The sequence below is a fragment of the Lissotriton helveticus genome, chromosome 1_2 (genome assembly GCF_964261635.1).
Source record: "Lissotriton helveticus chromosome 1_2, aLisHel1.1, whole genome shotgun sequence".
Classification (NCBI taxonomy): domain Eukaryota; kingdom Metazoa; phylum Chordata; class Amphibia; order Caudata; family Salamandridae; genus Lissotriton; species Lissotriton helveticus.
Genome location: NC_136058.1, coordinates 96,611,978 through 96,629,003, shown reverse-complemented (window position 1 = coordinate 96,629,003; position 17,026 = coordinate 96,611,978). Strand labels below are relative to the sequence as shown.

The following is a 17,026-nucleotide window of genomic DNA, read 5'->3' as shown; positions in this document are numbered from 1 at the left end:
GCTTGATTTTTCACAAATTCACATGAGATTATTTGTCATGCTTCTTTCATTTCTTTCTTAATTTGGCCTAAGTGGAATGCCAACTTTAAAATAAGCCCCAAACTTCAAGTGAATATCTGATCACCGCAGCTAATTACTGGGTGGCTTCACTTATGTTACAGTGAACGACTTCTCACAGAATCTTGGGGCCAGATGTGTGAACACATTTTCCCATAGACAGAGAATGTGTAAAACTGATACAACTGGCCCTTGGTGTCTTTGTGGGAACGCCAGGTACCTAAGGTTCCCACAAGAGGTCGCTCTTGTCGTGACGTCCACGGAGAGAGACCTGCAACATGTACCACGGTCTCCGACAAGAGATTTTGGGGAAAAGGCTGAGGAGGGGGCGAGGGACGGGGAGCGAGGGAGACCAGTTTCGACCCCTGGTGCTTTGAAAAGAAGAAAGATTGTTGGCTCCCGGCGCTCAAATGAACATCAGCTCACGGAGAAGAGCTAAAAAGCAGCACCCGGCCAGCGCAGACACACAGAAGTAACTTGCAGGGCAGGGAATGAAACAGCAGTCCTGCAAGATACAAAGGGGCAGAGCAAAAGAAACTACCTCGGCTGCAACGTCTCCGCCGGTGAAAGGAGGGAGATTTTAGGGTCCCCGGGCAGGATTACGGATGCTTCATTGGCGACCCCGGATCTGCGGCAGCTTGAGAGGAATGCACCTGGGCAGGGAGAGGCTGGATTCTGGGCAGGGTTGGCACGCCAGGGTCCTGCTGGTCATGGTGGCGGTGTGGACTGGGCATGGACTGCACGGAGCTGAAGGTAAGTGCGCCGAGGGGACTTGGCTTTTTACCTTCACTGTGTTCTTAAGTTATGCTGCCTCGCGTTCTCGGCTCCGAGATGTATTAGTGGCGTGTGTGTGTGTGCGTGTGTGTGTGTGCGCATGGTGATGGAGACGGACGGAGGAGGTGACCACTCCGGTCCACACGGGAGGATTTATGAGTAGGTGTTTGTGTTTACTTGGGAGGGAGGGGCCGACGTTGTTTTTGTTTACCACCGTATGGCTCTCAGTAGGTTTGTAGGTACAGGTATTCGCGATTGCGGCTGCAGAGCTGTCTGAGTTTACACATATTGTGTTGGTGTGTGTGTGGCTGTCTGTGTGAAGTGTGCTCGCGCGTTGCTGCGTTAGTTTGGGTGTTTCTAACTTTTTTACCCTGATTTTCATTTTCATGTAAGTATGGTGGTGCCCATGTTTCTCTTGGTGTGTGTATGTGTGTGTAGTTAGTTGTGGCAATATCTGCATGTCAGCATTTATTTGCTGCCTATAACGTTGGCGCGCGAGTTCTGCTGCCTATTTGTTGGTTTTTGTGGCGTGCATGTTTTATGTGTTAGTGTGTTTGAGTTAGTGTATGCGTGTATCGTTGTTTGTTGCTACGCATCTACATGTGGCAGTGTTTGAATCATTTTCTGTGCTGTTCTGTACTTTTGTAACTGTTTGTATCTCTTCCTGTTTGTGGCAATCTGTCCATGTGTGTACGTGGGAAAAACGAAGTTGCCTTGGGTTTACTTAGTGCGCTAGCCTGTGCATCTAGGTGTGCCTGAGTGAGGGAGAAAGAATGAGTGAGAGATTGTTGTGTGAATGTGTACTTCGGTTTGTTGCTGTTTCCACATTTGTTATTTGCGTTTCGCTGGTTTTCTGATGGTGTTTGTTTTCCTTCCCATTTATTTTAGCTGTGTCTCTATTTGTCAGCCTGTGTGTGTCTGCTAGTTGCTGAAAGTGTTTGCATTTATGTGTGTGTAGAGCTGCGTGTTTTGCTAAGAGTTTGTATATTGGATGGTTTGTTTGTTCATCCCACATTAAGTGTGTGTTTTTGTGTGGGGTGCGCTTAGCCTCTTCTTGGCAATATACGTTGTCATCTTTTGAGTTATTTTTCAGCAAACCACTTTGATTTTTTAAAAAGGTGTGGGTAGAATTGTGGGCTGAAAAGTATACACGCTTTTGTGTTCCTTTTCCACGCACAGCGTCCAACTCTTTGCGCCCGTGGGAGTGTGTCAGGATGCCTGGTTCCTGGCAGCCACCCCCTTGAATCACACCCACCTTCCAGGGTTTACTTGAGGTGACCGCGAGGGCTGCTCTGTCCTTGGGGAGGGTGTGTAAGAATGCGGGACTTGCAGCAACGGGGCGGCCACCCCCTGAAAGATGCACCGCGCCGCCACCGCACAGGCACGGGACAACCCCAGTGGTCCCTTTATCAGCCACACACCATTCTCTGTTATCAGCAGCGCCCCTAACTGGAGGAGAGAGGCCGCCAGCCTCCGGGGGAGGAGGGGAAGGAGGGGGCTGCCCCGGTCAGCAAGGCGGCAAGCCGTGGCTTCTTAAAATGGAATGAGTGCGCTTTTTGTTCACCTTAAATGCACACGTTATGTGGCAGGCCCGGCGGACAATAGAAACATTTAGTGGAAAGCTAATAATGGATGCCCTCGGCATTCCCCTGCCAGCGGGGCGCCCTCAATGCTTCCCTGGGCACACAATGGGGAGGGGCAGCGCGCCCCTCCCAGGGGCACTGGGCATTCAGTTCCCAAACAAAAAAGTTGATTAAAAGCGCCAGGGTCCCGGGCTTCGCTTTAACGAAGCGTCTCCAAGGGGACATGACACTTGCAGTTTCAGCTTAAGCACAGGGGCAGGCAGCTCGCCTGACGTGACACATTACCTTGAAATCTAGCCGCAGCTAGAGAGAGGCAGCTGGGAAAAACTATCGAATAAAGAATCGCTAGTTTACAATAGGTGGGGAAACAACATATAACACTCATCGATAGAATAGAGTGAAAATGGAGCCCTACTGTGTGTAATAGTCATTGTTGAGTGTGGGAAGCAGCCATTAATATAAAAAAAACAGATTCTGGGGGGGGGGGGGGGCAAGAGGGGAGTGTTCCTATGCGCTCTAGGGTCGGACTGGCTTACAGGGCAACCAGGCAGTCCCCGATGGGCTGCTCTGACAGGTCAGTGTGTGGGCCTGTGTTTTGGCTGTTTGTGGGCATGTTTTATGGTCTGCTGGGCCAGTAGTTACTGTTGATTTCCCTGCTATTAAAACAAACATTGCTAGCAGCAAGCTCAAATCCAAGGGGTCTTCCACACCTTGCAAAACACTTAAGCAGTGTGTCTTTACAAGTTCAAAACTGCCCCAATTTGTAAAGTGGGTCACTTTTTTTTAGCTATGTAGTTCACTAATGGTGTCCATGTTTATTTTTCTGCCCAGGCCAGTTTACTGTCCCAGTCCGACACTGCTGCATTCCCTCAGCAATGGTAATAAACAGCACATTAGTCTCGGTGGAGCTGCATAGAGGGTTTATGCCATGCTTTTTGTTTCATATGCGGAAATAACAAAGGTTTTTAAATGGAAGCAGCACTTGAGGGAGGGCTGTAAGTACGATGAAAAAAGTGTGTCGGGGTGTCCCCAAAGGGGCATGGCCTTTATACTTAAGGGCATGGCTTAAATGTGTTTTGGCACCTTTTTGAGCTTTCTGTTATTGCATCCAGATATATAACAAAGCTGACATATACCTAAAATAAGCCAGCACCATTTGCTTTGCCAATGGCTGTTCAAGATAATTGAGTAACAACAATGGTTTTGGTGTAAATAATTAATATTGAAAATGTTTCAATTCTGAAATTATGAGATTGTGAATTAAACATTACTAAGGTGTGTGGAAGGGATAGTGGTGTGCAGAGTGTCTCAGTCACTCCTGTCCTTCCTTTCACACAACTATCCTCTGCATCCTGTGTTAGACATAGAAACAATTTCTCCTTGCATCTCTTTCACGTCACCACCCCCAAACACACACACTCACCAGCAAGCACTGCATTCACTTTTAAAAATTCATGTTGTCAATATTTCGAAAACTGTGTACCTCTTTTACACATATTTGCATAGGCAACTGTACCTGGCACACACGATCATTGCTTGGATGGCCACATATTATGAACACCCTTAGACCCACTGACATGCACTGAGAGAATCGTGCACTTCCTTCAGCCACAGCCCATAGCTGTCCATCGTGCCCCATTAGAAACACCTGGTGGCGACTCAATTCAAACTATGCACTGTACAAGAACAATATGCTGCCTGGAAAAACATAATATAACACAACATCCTGGAGAAAGCAAACACTCTGAGGGAGCACAAGATTAAGTAAAGCATGTGATATACAAACAGGACCGACCCGGACAACCATAACTTTTCGTACATTCATTGCTCATTGTGTTTGCCTGTAAAGCTAAGGGCATGAAACCAGGGCCCTGTTTCAGTGTCTGTTTTGAATTACTTGTGGGTCTGAGACCCAGAGGGACCTGGGCCACTTGAAGTGCTGACTCGAGGGGTTAAATCCACACAGGGATATAACATCATATTGAATCGGTCTTGTGACTATAGTCCCTGTTCTTTTCCTCTGTAATGTAACATCAGCATGACTCCACTTTTATGGACCACCATGCTAAAAACAATGCTTCCTGGAGTGAATTTTGTCCAGTATCAGAAACCACTGTCATCAACATCATTTCTAAACTCAAACCATCCTCTCATACCAAAGATCCTCTTCCCGCCCATTTGGTTCAAGAACTTAAACACATCATTGCCCCATATGGACCAATATCATCAACTCCTCTTTTGCCACTGGTTGTGTTCCTGCCTCCCTTCAGTTAGGTCAAATCTCCCCCATTCTCAAAAACACCATCGCTGACCCTAATGACCTTAACAATCTGCGCCCTATCTCAAACCTTCCCTTCCTCTCAAAAGCCCTTGAAAAATGTGTCCTGTCCCAATTAGATAACCATATAGTCTCCTTCAATCTCCTTGACGTTTTTCAATCTGGTTTTAGAAAGGGATGCAGTACCGAAACTGCTATGCTCAATATTACCAATGACATTCATCGCTCTCTAGAGAAAGGCAAATCCTCATTACTAATCCTCCTTGACCTCTCGGCTGTATTTGATACTGTCCACCATCCCACCCTTCTTAATACTCTCAAAGATCACTTTGGTTTTGATGGCACTGTACTCAAGTGGTTCTCCTCTTTTCTTCAAACTAGATCCCAACAAATTAAGCTCAGTCACTGCCTCTCGAAACCTCAACCTGTCTCACTTGGTGTCCCACAAGGTTCTATACTATCCCCAACCCTATTCAATCTATTCATGGAACCACTCACCCTCATTCTCAAACAAGCTAAAATCAGTTACCACCTCTATGCTGATGATACCCAACTATACTACAAGATCAAGTCCCACAATGACATCCTTCACCTCAATGATACCCCGAATAAAATCCAAGCCTGGTTCCATCTTAATCATCTCAAACTGAATCCTAAAAAAACTGAATTCATCCTTTTCACTCCCAAAAACAATTACCTTCCTATCCAACTCTGGATCAATGATATCAAAGCACTTAATTGCTCCCTCTCCACCTCCAATTCTGTCAAATCTCTAGGCATCAGCATCGATCAGAACCGTAATCTCACCCCCACATTAAAAATGCAGTGAAAGGTGCTCTCTTCACCCTTCACCACCTCAAACAAATTAAACCTTTTATTCCAGCTGATGACTTCAAAATCGTTGTCCAATCTCTTGTCCTTTCCAGAATTGACTATGGCAAGGCCACACTTGCTGGCACCCCTAAAGTCCACCTTGCACCGATTAAATATGTTCTCAACCTAGCTGCAAGACTTATCTCTGACTGTAAGCGATTTGACCACATCTCTCCTGTCCTCAAAAATCTCAAATGGCTCCCAATAGAAGGAAGATCCCCTTACAAGATTGCATGTATCACTCACAAAGCTCTTCACCAAAACACCCCCTCTTACCTTTCGGACAAACTACAAAAAGCAGGGTGCTCCAGGTCTCTGAGGAGTACTAACTCCCTTGTCCTAATCCCTCCTAGACTCAAATGCATAAAGACCCAATCTCATGCTTTCTCTGGTAACGCTCCTTCGATTTGGAACTCTCTCCCCAAAGATCTTCGCTGAAACCCCTCCTACCCTCTCTTAAAAAAAAGCCTCAAAGTACTTCTTCTCAACAAATATTGGGGTACCTAATGTCACTGAATCTGACTCTGTCCATTCTTTTTTTGTTCTCTCCTCGACCCACCCCCTCTCTCACTCTTCATATTCTCTCTCCCCTTCTCTACACTCCCATCTCTCTCTTAATTTTCAACTTTCCTCGTCCCCTTAATGATCTCTCTGTTACTTTGCCTCCATCTCTCATTTGACTGTAATGCCTTATCCTATGTGAGTAAACTGCACAATATTAATTTTGTCTTGATATGTTTACCTACCTTGTAAAGCGCCCTGATACTCTTGGGTCCAGTAGCGCTATATAAAACCTTTAAAATAAATAAATAAAAGCAAAGAAGTAGTAAGCAGTACTGAATTGATGGGAAGCCGGTGGAGAGACATATTTCACTGTGACGGAGGGGGGGACTTGAGGGGAAGGTGTGCTTGAGACCTGGTGGTGGAGAGGGGTGATGGGGCCACTCTGCAACAATCAGTGATTTCTTAAGTGGATTACATCTTACTGTGCAAATATCAAGCAACTTTGCAGTTGCGCTATAGGATAAATTACCATAGATTCAATAGTACACTTCTTTCAAACAAGAGTTTTTTTTTAGCTGGCATTATTTTCAGCAGCATGACATCATCATCATCATCTTCTTCGCAATAGGAATAATTGAGATAGAGAGATAGATAGATAGATAGATTCAATTTACATTCAGTATGAGTAAGAACACCAGACCATAAGATAATTCTTTCATTGCTTTTCTGTTATCTCAGATCTCTGTGTATTTTGATGTGGAGTCTATTCTGATCTTTAATAGCAGCAGTTGTTCTTTGTATGTGTGTATGTGAGTGTGTGTATGTCTGCACCCGAATAAAAGTGTCTCCCATTAGCAAAGCAGATAGCTATGAAAGTAGCCCACATTTGAAAAGTGGGGCGTTTTGTACTCGTTCCGAATGCACGCAGACTTGTACGGGGACACGCATGCTATTTATTTTTTATAATAACCTCACATTCCCTGGCACATAAAGTAGAAAACACATAACACACACACAATTTTGCAAAAAAAAAACCATACATTGCACACCCCCATCCCATCCTGAGTTCTTCACAAGCACACACCACATATACAACACACACACACACTCACTCACACATACACACTACCTACCCACAAACACTAGCAGTCATGCATAGACATTCTTTCCTTCTCTTTTATAAACTTACATTCGCACACACACAATAAAATACATATTTCTGCACACGCCCTATGAACTCTGTCACACACATACAAATATTCCATATATAAGATTTCCAAACCCAAACGTAAGCACCCTGTTGACAGGTGCTGAGCATTCACACACACACAAACACACAAAAACAAATTATCTCAATTTCCTTTCACACACACTGTGCGCACTCATATATTTGTGCAATCCCCCAGCACATTACACACATATTATCTGGATCAAGCAACCCAAGTATTTGGGTTTCAGGTCAATCTAGCACTGAAGGTATCACATTCGAGACACCCTGACATACTACAGTTACAGAATGTCTTGGATGATTTACAGTTTGATAGCAAGTATTGGCTTACTTTCATAAACAAATTAAACACAGAATCCCTCATTATAAACTTTTTCATTGCCAGGAGTAGAGTTGGCTCTATCTTAAGGCTTAGAAGCAGAGGCATGAATGTGGGGTCAGGGTTTTGGCTTAAAGGACGAGATGGTGAAGTAAATACCATTCTTCAGTTATTTCAGCCCTTAACCACCAAAGACAAGCATTAGAAATGCAATCGGGCTCGGATTTATTTGAGTTTGAGCTAATGGCATTGTAAATGGCAATGTATTGTTGCTATGTGTTATGGAGTGTGTTCATGTGGTGTGTAGTGCCAGTGATTTCATTGTGAGTGTGAGAATATTGCACCGTTACTGCCTGTGTTGTCCTTCTTGTGAGTGTGAGAAGCTTGCACCTCTGCTGCCTGTGGTCTCCTTGTGAGTGTAAGAAGCTTGAACTGCTGCTGCCTGTGATGTCCTTCTTGTGAGTGTAAGAAGCTTGCACTGCTGCTGCCTGTGATGTCGTTGTTGTGAGTGGGAGAAGCTGGCACCTCTACTGCCTGTGGTCTCCTTGTGAGTGTAAGAAGCTTGCACTGCTGCTGCCTGTGGTCTCCTTGTGAGTGTAACAAGCTTGCACTGCTGCTGCCTGTGATGTCGTTCTTGTGAGTGTGAGAAGCTTGTTGCATTGTGCATCTCTGTGCTGTGCCTGTTCTTTATAAGGGACTCTTGCTCTGTTGCTGCTACTGCCTTGGCACAGTACCTGCGGTGAGTGTGTGAGGGAATTTTGCACCGCTGCTGCTTGTGATGTCCTTCTTGTGAGTGGGAGAAGCTTGCACCTCAGCTGCCTGTGGTATCCTTGTGAGTGTAACAAGCTTGCACAGCACTCAACAGCACTCTGCCCTCAACAGCAATCTGCCCTCAACAGCACACAGCACTCTGCCCTCAACAGCACTCTGCCCTCAACAGCACTCTGCCCTCAACAGCACTCTGCCCTCAACAGCACTCTGCCCTCAACAGCACTCTGCCCTCAACAGCACTCTGCCCTCAACAGCACTCTGCACTCAACAGCACTCTGCACTCAACAGCATTCTGCACTCAACAGCATTTTGCACTCTGCCCTCAACAGCAGTCTGCCCTCAACAGCATTCTGCACTCTGCACTCAACAGCACTCTGCACTCAACAGCATTCTGCACTCAACAGCATTCTGCACTCAACAGCATTCTGCACTCTGCACTCAACAGCACTCTGCACTCAACAGCACTCTGCACTCAACAGCATTCTGCACTCAACAGCATTCTGCACTCTGCACTCAACAGCACTCTGCACTCAACAGCACTCTGCCCTCAACAGCATTCTGCACTCTGCACTCAACAGCACTCTGCCCTCAACAGCACTCTGCCCTCAACAGCATTCTGCACTCAACAGCACTCTGCACTCAACAGCACTCTGCACTCAACAGCATTCTGCACTCAACAGCATTCTGCACTCAACAGCATTCTGCACTCTGCACTCAACAGCACTCTGCACTCAACAGCACTCTGCACTCAACAGCACTCTGCCCTCAACAGCATTCTGCACTCTGCACTCAACAGCACTCTGCCCTCAACAGCACTCTGCACTCAACAGCACTCTGCACTCAACAGCACTCTGCCCTCAACAGCATTCTGCACTCAACAGCACTCTGCACTCAACAGCACTCTGCACTCAACAGCATTCTGCACTCAACAGCATTCTGCACTCAACAGCATTCTGCACTCTGCACTCAACAGCACTCTGCACTCAACAGCACTCTGCACTCAACAGCACTCTGCCCTCAACAGCATTCTGCACTCTGCACTCAACAGCACTCTGCCCTCAACAGCATTCTGCACTCAACAGCACTCTGCACTCAACAGCACTCTGCACTCAACAGCACTCTGCACTCAACAGCACTCTGCACTCAACAGCACTCTGCACACAACAGCACTCTGCACTCAACCGCATTCTGCACTCAACAGCATTCTGCACTCAACAGCATTCTGCACTCTGCACACAACAGCATTCTACACTCTGCACTCAACAGCACTCTGCACTCAACAGCACTCTGCACTCTGCACACAACAGCATTCTACACTCTGCACTCAACAGCACTCTGCACTCAACAGCATTCTGCACTCAACAGCATTCTGCACTCAACAGCATTCTGCACTCAACAGCATTCTGCACTCAACAGCATTCTGCACTCAACAGCACTCTGAACTCAACAGCACTCTGCACTCAACAGCACTCTGCCCTCAACAGCATTCTGCACTCAACAGCACTCTGCCCTCAACAGCACTCTGCACTCAACAGCACTCTGCACTCAACAGCACTCTGCACTCAACAGCACTCTGCACTCAACAGCACTCTGCACTCAACAGACTTGCTTCTGGTGGTTGTTTCTGCCATGGCTGGGTTAAGTCAGTAGAGAGTTGACCTGAGCAATAGCCCCCAATGACTAAACTGTTTTTCGGTTTGAAGTCAAACCACTCCAAATGCTCATCGCTATGTATTAACGATGGTTTAAAATGTATTTAAATATATTCAAATGTATTTAAAAGGTTTGTTTTGTTCCCATATTAAATGTTCAGACCCAGGTTTTTAAAATAACCTTGTCAATATTTTGTCCTTAGATTGTTCCCCTCGCTTGTGAATTCATAGCCAAGGCCACTGGAATTATGAGGTAGTGAGGTACCTAATTATGCAGCAAGGCTGATGCAGGAAATGTCACATTATGCGGCTTAATGTGACTAATTTCGTCTTACCGCATAATTTTGGCATTTATACACGTTAATACTATTTAATCACAGGTTTCACCTCATCGGTACGGCTTTGACACTCTAATGCAGAAATAAGCAACAAAATGGTGATCAGTCAACCTTTGCACGCCCTGTGCGAAGGTTCCACTGCGCGCAACATGTGGCAACAAGTTTTTTGTTGGTTTTGATTCGTTTGTGATACATTTTTTTGGGTGAACTCTGCAGTTTATTCCGGAGAGCATGGATTGTGCTGCAAATGCGGCAAATTCATAATTATACGGAAAACGCAGAATTTTAGTGGTCCTGGTCATAGCGCCAAAATTCACGGCTAAGGCTATCATTGCCAGCGAAACGATTTGAAAACCAGTTTGGAGTAAATAAAACCTGGCTAATTCAGCCGTCTTGCTAGGTTGGTTCCTGACTTTTTCTTTTTATGTTTACTTTGGTTACTGGCCTGAGCAACACAGAACAGAAAATGAAGAGCAATTTGACAAATCCAAGCAAGAGACAGATTTTTGAGTTAGGTAAGGACCATTAGGGCACGGGGCATTCACAGACTCGAGGAACGACTGAGCAATTGCATGTAGAGTAAAGCATGTGGACTGCTCCAGTCATGCCAACTTTGATGTCGGCTCACCATCTTGTGATTCGGTGCTAGTCTCTTAATGTCCCCATATTTAAAAAACAAAAAAACCCGTTGTTGTGTAATGTAACAGTTGCTCCCTAAAAGCGTTCCAATACCCACAGACCGCTCTATCAAAGTGGATAAACAAAAACAAAGCACTGCCCTAATGCAGCGCAGCGACGTGGCACGCAGTGATGGAATGAAATCACAGAGCTCGAGAAATGAGAGCCTTCAGGTATTATAGTGCCACAGCGTTCGGCGACCCGAGGAAATCAAAAGGGCTGTTGCCCAATTAAGCGGAGCCTTCAGTGAGCACTGCGCGGGAGCTAAAGTACCGCACATATAAGACTGTTCGATATATGTATTATGTTCTCATAGCTCTAAGAAGGCGTTATGTACAGAATTCAATTTTTAATTAGCATCGGAAGTTTTTCCATTTCCCCTCCTGTCTCGGTCACTGAACGGGTCACTCGGAGTGGGGACCTTTGATGACAGGAGGCCTGGTCCCTACGTGCGTGCCCCGCATTCTATTCCAGCGTTGTCGGCGTTGTATCCCCTGCCCACCCATCCTCGGAGCGTACATGCACGTCCTGTACACCCTGAGAAGGGACAGGTGCAAAAATATATATTAAACTCATATTGGAAAGAGCTTTCACCAATTTATTGATTTATGATTACATGCTGCCAGCCAGGCCCCGGCCTGCCTCTTCATTACAGCCGCTATCGGCTACATCTCAGCTTGACGCGCCTTTCATCTGGGAACGTTTTAAGAGCTCGTGTGTTTTTCTCTTTTCTCCCTTGTGTAAAAGGATGCACCTCAGGCAGATTTATATAGTGGGCAAGGCATCCGCAGGCGGCGGCTGTGATTTAGCAGAGACCGCACACGAGAGGAGATAATCAGTTATCACCGCGCCCCCATCCTTTTTTTATAGCTCTTTCATGCACCGCAAACCCCGCAGGACTCCGTCAGAGCGCCGTTATTCCTCTTACGGCTCCCCCAATGCGCCCCAATATTAACAAAGTGAGCACTGTGCACGCGCCCCGGACCCCACGAACTCCAGACAGCTTCGTCAATGACCCACCTCCTTACACAGCCCCCACCCATGACTAAACTATACCAACGCACCACAACCGTCACACCTCGGCCCACACAGAGATCCGTGTATGAGTCATCTTCTGTGAGCCTCGCCTGCTGCCTCTCGTCATTTAACATTGAACGCGCTCACCGCTGTGAACGCGTTCGCATCATCTGGCTTCCATTACACGGGCACTCTGACAGCTCGTAATTAAGATTAATCACTCTGCCATGCTCGCTCTCGCAGACAAAATGCCACATCGGGCACGCGTACATTACTTACAGCCTATCACTTCAAGGCTACTACATACACAGCACAGGGAAGACGAATCACTGACCAGATGCCAGAAAACGCAAAGGAATGTGTGGAATTCCTCTCACCAAGGCCCTTCTTCTTCTTCTTCTTTTTTTTCTTATAACATTAGGATCTCTTAACTCCTCCCCCAGGGGGAGGAGTCCGAGCCCTAAAAAAGCAATACCTGAAGAGACATAGTGAATGTTTGATACTTAGGGGGATATGTACAAGGAAGTGGCCTCCTTGGCTTAAATGCATGCTCTGCCACTTCTGAAATGCATATTTACAAGAATGCGGTGCAGCCTTGCACTTCCCCTGCGATGGCGCAAAGTTTAGTAACTTAGCACCAACACAGACATCCTTGCACCAGAGTGCAAGGGTGTCTGCGTGCAGGGGAGGATTTTTTTTGTGTAGGAAGGTGTCCCTTCCTGCACATAAACAATCCTAAAATGCAATTCTGCCACTTTCATGTGTGCTGCTTCATGCAGCACACATGAAAGTGACAAAATGGCATTTTTTTTAAAGGTTTGTTTATCGAATATGATGTATTACTGTATTCATTTAGAGCAATGTAAATGTTGCATTCATCACATTAAGTGATATCAATGCATCGAATTGCAAAGTAGATTTTCATTGTGCATTTTACAGTCGAGAATGAATGTTGGGGGTGGGGCGGCGGTGGCATAGTGGCTAGAATATACATCGACTTTGGAACATAGGGAGCCAGGAATAATTCCTCGCCTTGGATCAAATTCCTATGGTTTGGGGGAAATCATTTAATCCCCCTTTGTCTGAAAATGAAAAAAGTGTAATGTAGTCTGGTTTTGAGATGTAATGCCTGTGAGTCACATTGTGCTATTACAAACGGCCAAAAAAGACTCCCAGTGCCTTAATCTCTGGACATTTACTTGAAGAAGGGTTAACAGTGACAATTCATCTAGGTTGAATTGTGGAGAAGTGTGGCTCAGGGGTTAGAGGCAGCAGACCTGGAAGCTGAGATCGGTCCTGGACCAGGGTTAAATTCCCTGACTCGGCGGGTCTTGGGCTAAAAATTCCACGGACTCGATAATTCTCGCTCCGGTGCCTCCTCGACTCACGGGTTCACACTCTGTGACTCTGGGCAATAGCTTGCTTAATCTCCACAACGGCCCCTCGCGGCGGGATGCCTGACTTTCACCTTGTGGATACCCTGCTATCTCACAGGGGAATACCAGGAAGGGTTCCCTAACCAAGCGCCGGGACACCCACTGCGGGTAGCTGTGCGCTATATAAGCTCAACTACATTTACATTTGAATTAAATTAGACTTAGAAATGGGAGACTATTTTCAAATACACTTCAAAAACATAAGATTGGCAGGAAGGAATGAAAGTCAATAAAACATAGAGTTCGACTTGAAACCATCAAAATACCACAAGAATAGATACACTGATGCCTTTCACCTACTTTTTAGAATAGATGCAGAATGACAAATACCTTTTTCCCTTGTCAGATGCCATTTTTAAGAGAGAACCATGAGTCAACTGCCCTGTTGCAGCAAGTGGGTCATTGATTTTCCCATAATGCCTCATCTGTGCTAGCCCTCTTTCTGCTAGAGAGGTGCCTCTCAGGCAGAGGAGTACAGTTCTTTGTGTGTAGTTGTGAATTACTTTCTCTGCGCCTGTTTTCCTCTTCTTCTTTTAGGTGCCTCAGAGTAAATGCCTTTACTATGGAAATTCCGACTCAACCATAGTTATACTGATACTATTGCTGACAGTGTACACTATCTATCTATCTATCTATCTATCTATCTATCTATCTATCTATCTATCTATCTATCTATCTATCTATCTATCTATCTATCTATCTATCTATCTATCTATCTAGCTATCTGTCTGTCTGTCTGTCTGTCTGTCTGTCTGTCTAGTAAAAATGTAGATGTGTGGAGTGCAAGACACACTGAAGGTAAAGCCTGGAGTGAGTTACCATACACCTTCTGCAACAGTAGTATTAAATAACATATTATATTAAGTTCAGTTGCATATGTAGTCTGTGCCATGGCAGTTTTTCTTGTGTATTTGTATTAACACATGTATTTAATAAAAACCAGGATTCAAAGGGTTAAACATGTTCAGCAAGGTAAAATCACACTCCAGATATGGTGACTAATAGGAGTGTTATTTCCCAAGCACACTGCCCTTCCAAGCAACTCCATACATTCTAATAGAGTTCCACAATTCTGCCTAAACACAGAAACACCTGGATCACAAGAGTTCTGTGAGAAAATCTGTAATGAATGAATCTAAAAAAATATAAATTTTCAGTTAAGGCTGCCTAGTATTGGAGCAGTCTGCTGCCTGAACTAAGAGTACTAACAGATCTACTGAAATCTAGGAAAGGCCTTGAAGACCTGGTAGTTTTCTTAAGTAACAGGCGCATGTAGTGGTGTATTGCCGTCTCTCTTCTTTCACCTCTTAAGCAATTGCTGCTTCAAGTGCCAGGATACCAGTCTGGTCATGGAACGCGCTACAAATAATCTAAATAATAATAATGATTAATGGGATCAGGATCACCATCAGGACCAGAGCCATCTAGAATCTTTAAGGTTATCCTCCATTCAACCTGTGCAGGAGAGGTAATCAGATGCCCACACAACAAGTCCCTGAAACTAGACTCTTTCCCAGCTGAGCTCAAAACCTCCTACATCAGAACTCATCTCAACAAGCATTTGCAATGCAATAGGTCTCGCAGCATTAAAGTTTGAGTTACTGGCATTGTAAATGACAATGCTTTGCATTAATTTTTAGGTCTCGCCTGTCGATGCGCATGCGCATCGAGCAAGCGAGACTATAGGGGCTCATCCAGACTTTATCTAACTTGCAAGGAATCGTGGCGATTCCTTGCAGTGCCCGTGACTTTTAAGCTCAATGCGCATGTGCATTGAGCTTAAAAGCGCGTGCACATGCCCCCAGCCGCCTGCCTTGCCTACTCTCTCTCACAGCCTCCCCCAGCTCCGCCCCCTCACTACTTGATTGCACGGCCGCTAGGCCGTGCCTCCCCTACTCTCCTCCCCCCTCCTCCTCTCCTCCCCTGCCTGCCTGCCGCTAGGCCGTGCCTCCCCTACTCTCCTCCCCCCTCCTCCTCCTACTGCCGTGTCGCACCTCTCCCCTCTCCGCCCCCTCCCCTGCCAGCCGTGTTACGGTGAAAGGCTTGTTTTTTTACTTAGCAAAGAGAAAGAATTCATGCACTGGGATTTTTGGGGGCGCACTTGTACAACTACCTGAAAAGCGAGCAGTGAAAACACGTTAACTCCGCGTGCTTTTGGAGCAGTATGAAAACTTAACTCGAAATACATTCTAAATGCCAGCAGTAGCCTTGCAACCCTAACCCCTCCCGCAAACATAGAGCTAGCAAGGAATCTACAATGGCAGAGTAAAAAGGGCCCAACCCGACCCGACTCAGCCGCTAGAAATAATAAAGAGCGAACATGAGATACATTGTGGAGCTGTAATACTGCAAGGACGTGAATGACCGCACGTAAACCCGGCGGCCATTTTGAATCTACAGCTACGTCAATTTCCTAGGGAAGCCGCCCGCAAGCCCCTCCCCTGCCCCAGTCACAAGCCCTGCACGCCTACTCCTCGTGTATCGGTTGCTGTTGTCGGCGATCTTCATGAGCCTTTCAGCCAATCGCACAGCAGTTCACGCCTGCTTCTCGTGAGCCAGCAGGGCCTTTTTGGCTTCCCATTGGCTGCGATACTCACACCGTCTCCCAGTGCACGGACCTAGTCGTCTCTCATTGGTTGTCTTCACTCTCACTGCTGTAGCATTTACGAATCACGCATGCCCCTCGTGCACAGTTTACCAGCTCCCCGACTTCACCATGTATTGTAAACAGCAAAACTTGGCACAGACTGTACATCCTTTGACTCCAAAAAATATTAATACGCAACCCAGCCTGTTAAAACTGGTTTGTTGAAATAAATGTGTTGATGATACTTAAGAGGCAACTCTGTTTTCGACCCATTTCTTAAGGTATTTTCCAGGACATACATAAACTACTCACCCAAATAAAATGTCAAGCTGTGTTTACATGGGAAGCTTTTTATTTTGCTCTAGGCTAACTTCAAAGTGTCAGCGTTTATAGGAAAGAGGAATGCAGTATACTTGCTCCAAAGAGCCTGCTTGTGCCTTTAAAAAAAAAAAAAAAACCTCACTCACCCTCAACCCCTCACCCTCACTCACCCTCACTCACCCTCACCCACCCTCAACCCCTCACCCTCAACCCCTCACCCTCACCCTCACTCACCCTCACTCACTCACCCTCACTCACCCTCACTCACTCACCCTCACTCACCCTCACTCACCCTCACTCACCCTCACTCACCCTCACCCTCACCCACTCTCACCCTCACTCACACTCACCCTCACTCACACTCACCCTCACTCACCCTCACTCACCCTCACTCACCCTCACTCACCCTCAACCCCTCACCCTCACACAGTGCAATAGGTCTCGGAGCATTTGAGTTAGAGCTTTTAGAAATGTTTATGGCTTTTTTTTTTTTAATTCTTTAGCATTGGCTACAGGAAACAAAAATGCTTAAGATTTACAAAAAAACCCATAAACAATTCTAAAAGCACTAACTCTAATGCTGCGAGACCTATTGCATTTCCAATGCTTG

The 17,026-nt window shown here is 45.9% G+C and overlaps 1 protein-coding gene across 1 annotated transcript in view; it reads left to right on the top strand.

The window, feature by feature from the left end:
• The first annotated feature begins 381 nt into the window (after positions 1-381).
• Positions 382-17,026, top strand: part of ROR1 (receptor tyrosine kinase like orphan receptor 1) — a 715,144-nt gene continuing 698,499 nt past the window's right edge. The window contains exon 1 of the mRNA XM_078669199.1: positions 382-810. Within this exon, the coding sequence (XP_078525325.1) occupies positions 663-810 (148 nt within the window). The 5' untranslated portion in view covers positions 382-662. The remainder of the gene's footprint in view (positions 811-17,026) is intronic.